Consider the following 8,079-nt stretch of genomic DNA (forward strand, 5'->3'; position numbering starts at 1 on the left):
GAATATGCTTTATTTTCTTCATTATTCATCATGAATAAAATATAAAAATGCTTTATTGGAGAGGATACACTGATGGCCATAAGGGGGCAGAGCAGAAATAAAGAAACTGTTGCATCAAAGCTGGAAGAGCTGAACTGACTTGTTGGTGGGAGTCGTGACGTTGGCGAGAATTGTGAAGTTGCTTCTGACAGTTCGTAGACTAGCCAACACCTGTGTAGAAAAGGAGAAGGAAAAGAGAGAGAAAGAGCAGGTGAACAGCAGAATATCACTCAACGCCACCTCAGCAAGTCATGACAAGCAATTAGCACTCATTATATACTGTTTGCCAGACACAACAGTGAGTCTTACCTGAGCAAAAGGGGTGACTATGAGATCTTCAGCATGACTGTGGGAAGAGGAAAGAGCAGTTTCAGTAAAATGAAAGAAATAAAATACTATATACTTTGGCAAATGTTTACAAATGTGACCCTGGACCACAAAACTTAAGTAGCATTATTTAAAAAAGCTTATTTATTATAAATCTCAATTTCGAAAAATTGACCCTTATGACTGGTTTTGTAGTCCAGGGTCACAAATGGTCTTTTAACAATATTCAGATGAAGCCAGAATCATCCCCAGGTGTGAGGAAATAGATTCAACCCAACATCAAAACATGCAATTTTTTTTTATGGCCATAATCCAAGCGGCAGTCACAGTGGTCACCGCTGCATGCTGGGAGCGTGAGAGTGTACACTCTTCTAAGGGTGTAACAGTATTATACTGAGACGGGTAAAGAGGGATTTAGTCGATGTGCTTAATGCTGCATGGTGATTCTGGGATAAAAGAACGTCCTCTGAGGCCTTTTAGAAATGAAAAGTTGAGACAGTAAACAGTGAGACTGTGCTGCGTGTTGAGGGAGACGGCTTACCCCTCGCTGTTGATGGAGGAGTTTCGTGACATGGTCTTGGGGGACATGTCGTAGTCGGAGTCGGAGCGGTAGAGGAAAGATTCCCTTCTCTGACTCTGAGGGAAGGAGGGATGGAGCACCAGCCCAGGACTCGCCTGCGAAGAGGGCCCATTCTCCCCATCATAGCTGTACAGAGAGAGAGAAACCAAAATGACAGGGAGAGAAAGTAAAAATGCATGTCTTGTCATTTAGCTCGAACAAAGCTTTGCCAGTGGCAGCATTAGATTTCCAGTCTCTGGCCAACACAGCACAAATAGAGATGTGGAACACAAACAATCGTGATTGCCTCTTACTCTAGATACAGCAAACGCTCTCTGAATGTATAAAGAGCTGATGAAGACTGTGTCACCCTGAACAACCATTAAAGGAAATCACCAGCCTAATCAGAGAAGAATCCTCAGCCGCCACTTCACAATTTATATTCTATGAGCACTTTGTGGCTTAAAGAAATAGTTCACGCAAAAATGAAAAATCTGTTATTATCTGCTTACCCACATGTCACCAAAGCCATATGCATATCCTTTTTTGTGTGTGAAATAGAAAAGGATTTTTCTTTTCAAATAGTAGAGCATGGCACTAGCAATGCCAAAATCATGCGTTTGATTCCCAGAGTGTGCATAAACTGATAAAAATATATACTTTGAATGAAATGTAAGTCACTTTGTATAAAACTGTGCCAAATGCATAAATGTAAGTTGCATGTGCTGTAATAAATAAATAATAAATGTGACATGTCAGTTTAAACATGCAAAATATAAAACTAGGATATGCCATGGAACATTTTCTATTCTTAATACTTTAGAAAGCGTGGAATATGGTGATGTGGACTTCTTTTATGGTGTCTTTTTTTGGTCCTTCATATTTCACAGAAAAATAACTATAAAGGTTAGGGTTATAAAGGGTGAGTTAATAATGGCATAATTTTAATTTTGGGTGAACTGCTGCTTTAAGCTTTGCACTAAACACAGACATCTGTGGAAAGACTAATCCACACAGTTTTAGCATTAAACATGTGACTAGTGGAAAAGTACCGGATACAGTGTCTGACCCCATCTGGGGTTATAATAGACGCACTGTATTTGTTCAGTTATCGTGGCACTGTGATAATGAATGAAGACTAGTCATCCGGAGAGCCTAATGACTGCAGAGCTGAAAGTGAGCATGAAACCTATTGCAGGTCATTGGTCTGTAGTAAACAAGGCATATAATGCCACCAAATCGAATGCAAAAGCAGATATAATAAAGGACAGGGGGAATATTGGAACAGTGCAAAGTACACAGCTCATCCTTGAACCATTTGGCTGGGATCACCAGAGCCTCAAACATCTAAAAAAGTATCTGCCCATGGAGCTCATAGCGGGGTCAGGGGTCCAAAGCAAGGAAGCCAAGCAGAAGAAAGAGAGGGCTTTTGCATGATTCCTAATTCCTCAGCTCTGGTTCCAGCCTCCTCTGAGTCATGCTGGGAATTATGGGTACCAGCACCAGCGAAACCTCAAACCAAAGTCTACACTTCAGAAGTGAAGCGTCAGAACTAGACGCCTGCCAAGACTTCAGTCTCTCTCTCGCGCTGTCAGTCACTCTTCCTCCCCCTCACTCCCTCTCTTCTCACAGACAAAATACTAAAGCCCCTCTTCCCACACGCAGTGCATGAGGCATCTGAGCTCGTCTCCTGCCCCTAAATGCAGAACTGAAGGTACTTTTTAGCCTGTGGCTATGGAAAGCTCCTGTTTCTGCGTGGCAGCTGGTGAGCCGGATCTGGACTACGCCTAGGTTCAAATAGTTTTTATGCCAGTTTTTACATTTTCTTTATCACACAGACGTGCTACAGCACTTGAAACGTGCCTGAGCTGGTTCTTTCTAGCAGCTGCCATCCCCTCTCTCTGGAGATCCCGAGTGATGTGAATCCACAGTAAACAGGCCCTGCCTGTCCTCTCTACATGCCCCTCGAGACAAACACCACCTCGGGCTCTTGACCTACACCTCCTCTTCCCTCTCCATATCGCACTTCTTCTGCTTCCATCTAAAACCTTCCCTTTTACAGTTGCTCCTTCTGTTTTTCCCGCTCTCACACTCCTTATCTCGCAGCTCACAGAATTCCTCTCGCAGCGATGGGAAGACCGAGCGACATGAGCGACAGAAGATGGAGTGCACAAATACTTAAAAAAAGCTTGAGGAGAGCAAAAACATGAAGGAGGAGAGGAAGAGCAAGAGGGAGGGGGGTGACTCATGGCCTATCTAAATATTTACATGCCCTAGGTGCATATACGGCTTCTTCCAAAACCATTTTATTTTTCCAGCAACAACTGCAACTCCAATTACACATGACAACACACAGTTGACCTTAAAGAGTCAACGTACCACTGCCTGTCACTATCTGCATAACTACAGCAGTCAGGCTTTACTGCGCAGTCCAAATAGCAGCTTTCTGTAAACCCATTTCCTATAATGAAGAACAAGCTCTTTTTTTCAACATTAACACGGCGCCTTTCGCTCAGAGTGTGTTGCTTTTCTAGCACTGTATTCATGCCTGTAGAGGTAGTGTGTGTGTGTGTGTGTGTGTGTGTGTGCGCGCGCGAGAGAGAGTGAATGTGTGGGCGCACACGAATTCTGTCTGTGCTTCACTTGAATTCCTCCTGTAGTCATGTGACATTTGTGCTGCTCAGAGACTATCCACAAAGGAGCGAACAATAAGAAATGAGAAGCCTTGTCAACCAGTTTCCCCCTCTTCTCCCTTTTCTTGTGTTGTGATTCGAGCCCCTCTCTTTCTCTTTCACCCTCGTTCTACCTCCTTCTCTCCTTCTCAGGCTTTTTACCAGTCTCTGTCTTTTCTATCTCAAAGATCTCTGCCTTTCATTGCCTCCTTCTCTGTAATTTGTGTCTATGGCTGTGACTCAGCCCAGAATAAAAAGCAAGCAGAATGCATGCTGGGATGTTGGAGTTCTCATTTGTTTATAAGGCACAAGAGACACACTCGCTATACCCTCATAGATACACAATCAAAGGGCATTTTTGTGTGTTTGTGTGTATGTGTCAAACACTGCGTCGCTAACTCTTGGAAATCTAAAACTGAGCTTCAAGAATTGAAGGAATACGATATTCGCTGTTTTGGGAATTAATATAAACACCACTACCATCAAGTTGCACATGTATGTGTGCAAATGGCGTGTATTAACAATCATAAAATAATTGTGGAAGACGAAGCAGCAATTATCTTGCTTCAGTAATCAATAAGGGTGAAAAAATGCATTAAGCTTTCATCATAGATAATGTACTCGTAAAATACACACACAAAACACACTTTTTCACACGCTGTGAGTGCAGGATATGCCATTGGCAGCTCTTGCTTTCATTCGGCGATAACAGATCCCCTGGAGAGTAGCACTCTGGACAATGACATGATGATCATAGGGGGCACAGAGGAAAGGATTTGTGCCAGCTGGGTGAGTTTCCTATAAAAGATAACACATTAGCATCAGCACATCCCTGTGCCTCTGAAAACAGACCCTAGCAAATTGATTGGGTTGTTTATGTATCTTCTACGCCTCGCTAAATGACCTTGGAGTGACTGTAAAAAGCTGCAACCTTACAATAATTCCAGAAGACAAGAAAAGCAATTACTGCTTTCAAATACAAAGGTGCTCAAACGGATGCACAAAAAAAGTCTGAAAACAAAAGAAACGGTTATCCGGTAAAAGTCCTGAGGGACGAATTCAAATTCATAATAGCTCACACATGTGCCCCCGAAGGCTTCACACAATGAGGATGTCTTCCTAACGTCCAAGAGGCTGCCTGAATGTGACAGCACAATTAAAGTAATTTGATAAATGTCGTACCGTCCTCTACACAGTCCAGGAGAGTGCGCGTGGAGGCATGATTCTTACGTTCAGAACTTTTCGAGATGGCAGTTTTAAAATTAATTGAATATAAATATGGGCCTATGAGTAATAGAGCGTGTAATGCTCTAAAAGAAGTAGCTTTGAGTCACAAGGATTTGGACTAAAAGACGATTCGCCAAATAAACGCATGCACTAAAACTACCTCCATTTTCCCTCCGAGATCACAATCTTAATGCCACCACCATGTAATCCCAAATTTATAGGTGAACCATCGACCCCTCATCTGAAGAGCTTGCCTCAAGTACATATTGTAGCACTTACTCCCTATTTGCCACTACAAAGTGTTCCGGTAGCTCATTGCGAATGTTCTCACTTACAGAGCAATAATAAAGGAATTTGATTATGTTCCATTAATACAAAAGGTTTTAAAAGGCTTTGAAGTTTGACTCAAAAAGCTGACTGAATTAATTAAAACTTGGTGTACAGTATGTGAGGGACAGCATGGAGGATTTGCGGGCTCACTCCATCCAATGACCCTCTTATTGATTCCTTACTACCAGTGAACACAAATCCTGGGCCCTGGAGACTCTCAAGCTCCCTGAACACATGGCTGCAGTCCATCAGCGGACCGGAGTGAATTCTTTAAGTGGGAAGAGCAATTTAAAAAAAAAGACCTCTTGCCAAAAAACCCTTCATTCTCTCCCTTTCAGTTAATGATTAACGCCTCCCCCGACCCCCAACCACCGCCGCCCGCTCGCCCGTTCCCAGCACGGCAGCCTGAATGGAGAGTGACAGTTATTTCCTGCCTCCACTTTCTCCGCTGCCAAGCACAGATGCTTGTTGCTTGTGCACACCAACGCCCTCGATGACTGCACCCCCCTCTCCTCACCCAGGCATTTAGCACCTGGTTGATTGCTGCATGCAGGGAGGGGGCCAGAGGAGAGGGTAGATGTTGGGGAGTGGGGGGCAATCATAAAATCAGTGGCGACTGTACATGATGCTGTCAGATTGCTGGCTCTTTAATCAGCAGCTGATACCATGTGATAGGGCTTTTATTGTGGCGCTCTGTCCCTTTGGCAGTGCATTACAGCGAACTGTGTCACATCAGTCCCCACTCTGACTCACAGAGATATTTAATGGAGCGTGTGGAACACTCTCTTCCAGCAGCTAGAGTCCTGGCGCTTCCTGGCGTGAAGTCATCTTGCCGGACACCATGCTCCAGTCAGATAAGAGAGCTGGGGATTACAGCAGATTATCTGACAGACAGGATCAGAAATACCTCATTGAAAGTGTCCCAACAGTGAGAGCTCTACCATTACAAACAAGCCAGGAATCTGCCCTCAGGAAGAGGCTTTAAAGCCTTGATACCATTGATTCAGCTGTACAGTCATTTCTCTGAGAGCCATTGAGAAGATTGCTTTTACTATCTATATTATGGCTGGATGCATTTCCAAATTCCATATAAGCCTCGGCTTTGCACATAAGAGTGACTCTTCTGTGGTGTGCGATGACGGAGTCCTGTACAGACATGATGAGCTACCACAAAACATGTTTTACTACCATCCTGCTCCCTGTCTGTTTCCGATATCTCTGAGTTGCACTGCATCAGTCATTCGTGCACTTATTTAAATTTTTTTTTTTGTTTGATATCTCTATTTTCTTTCAAAATCCTTGTGGGATACCTTTCAGTTCTTATTAGACAAATGATATTAGCACACTGCTGACTTCAAGAACAGTACACTCTCTTCGCTATTAATACACCCCAGAAACTTTTGTCAGCATTAACATCAGCATTTATGTCTTTCCAAACCAGTGTGACTTTCTTCATTCCACAGAAGACAAAAAGAGAAGACTGTGCTTAAAAGACTGAGACTTTCAAGCTTTAAAAGGACACAAAAACAAACTATCATACTATTGGTTCATACATGTTGAATACTATAGTCTTTTTAAAGGGATAGTTCACCCAAAAATGAAAATTCTGTCATTTTTTACTCACCCTCATGTCGTTTCAAACCAGTAAGACCTTCTTTCATCTTCTGAACACAAATTAAGATATTTTTGATGAAATACGAGTTCTGACCCTGCATAGACAACAACGCAACTACCACGTTCAAGGCACAGGAAGGTAGTTAGAACATCATTAAAATAGTCCATGTGACATCTGTGGTTTAACCGTAATGTTACAAGAATACTTTTTGTGCGCAAAGAAAACAAAAATAATGACTTTATTCAACAATTTCTTCTATTCCATGTCAGTCTTTGATGCGTGTTCATGACCGTACCACTGCGTACCGTCATGGGTGTAGCTTGTGGGGGGGCCAGGGGGGCCTGGCTTCCCCATAGCGATTTAAGAATTTTACTAAATATTTATTTATAAATATAAAGTTTTCTCTATGAAGTAAAAATTTATATAATGCAGTTAATAATACATGTAAAAGTGAATACGTAAAAGTAAATACATTTTAAATTGTTATTGTAAGTAAATTAATAAATCAAAACAAACTTAACGTCTCCCTCAATCTCATTTGCGTAAGAATTGTCACGTGACGAATCTGCATTTTGGTGGATAATAGACTTAACGGTAATGCTTGCCTGTTGTGTGGAATAAAATGATGTTCCGCGTTTTTAACAACATACACGAACTGCAGAGAAATCTGGAGACAACGAAAAACTCAGATGAAGATATTAAAGCCGTGCTTGATGATTCCGGACCCCGACAATCAGATAAAGGTGATCCACAGGACGCAGCAGGTTTAGCCGCACACTACTTTTATGCCGACCATTTACATCCAAATGTTATTTAATTTTCACAGAACACAACCTTTAAATAGATTTTAGAATATAAACTGTTTATCGTCTATTCAATAAGACTAAATAAAAAGTGTGCGCCTCATTGTGCATTAACTTGAATCAAGCCCAACAAATGTCTGTTTTAAAAACAGTGGATGAGTAGGCTAATTCACTCCTTGATTTGCTTAATAAAAGCCTCCTTTGAGATCGTTTTGACAGACATGTTTATTGTGCATTTTAAACGTGTGTATTGCTAAGTTTAGTGTGGCAAAATAGAAGCGCAGCTGTAATTCGTGGGCAATGTATGTGGTTACCATGACAACCTCACGCACTTGCCACTGCTCTATGTGAATATGTAGATTTACTATAGCAAAACTAAAATGTGTTTAAAAGTACGTCTGACCAAATCCACCGGTTCGGTGTGCCCCCCCCCCCAAGCTCAAACGTCAAGCTACGCCTATGGGTAAGAGGGTCCCGTTCAAGCTGCTGGACTGAAACTAACCGCTG

General features: G+C 42.2%; 1 protein-coding gene across 1 annotated transcript in view; it reads right to left on the reverse strand.

Moving 5' to 3' along the window:
* The window catches only part of LOC107725012 (cAMP-specific 3',5'-cyclic phosphodiesterase 4A-like), a 63,239-nt gene that overhangs the window by 13,918 nt on the left and 41,242 nt on the right, over positions 1–8,079 (reverse strand). The window contains exons 2-4 of the mRNA XM_016534127.1: positions 908–1,072; positions 349–385; positions 140–210 (exon numbers count right to left, since the gene is read on the reverse strand). Of these exons, the coding sequence (XP_016389613.1) occupies positions 140–210; positions 349–385; positions 908–1,072 (273 nt within the window). The remainder of the gene's footprint in view (positions 1–139; positions 211–348; positions 386–907; positions 1,073–8,079) is intronic.

The sequence above is a fragment of the Sinocyclocheilus rhinocerous genome, unplaced genomic scaffold, assembly GCF_001515625.1.
Source record: "Sinocyclocheilus rhinocerous isolate Xijiao unplaced genomic scaffold, SAMN03320098_v1.1 scaffold1027, whole genome shotgun sequence".
Taxonomy (NCBI): domain Eukaryota; kingdom Metazoa; phylum Chordata; class Actinopteri; order Cypriniformes; family Cyprinidae; genus Sinocyclocheilus; species Sinocyclocheilus rhinocerous.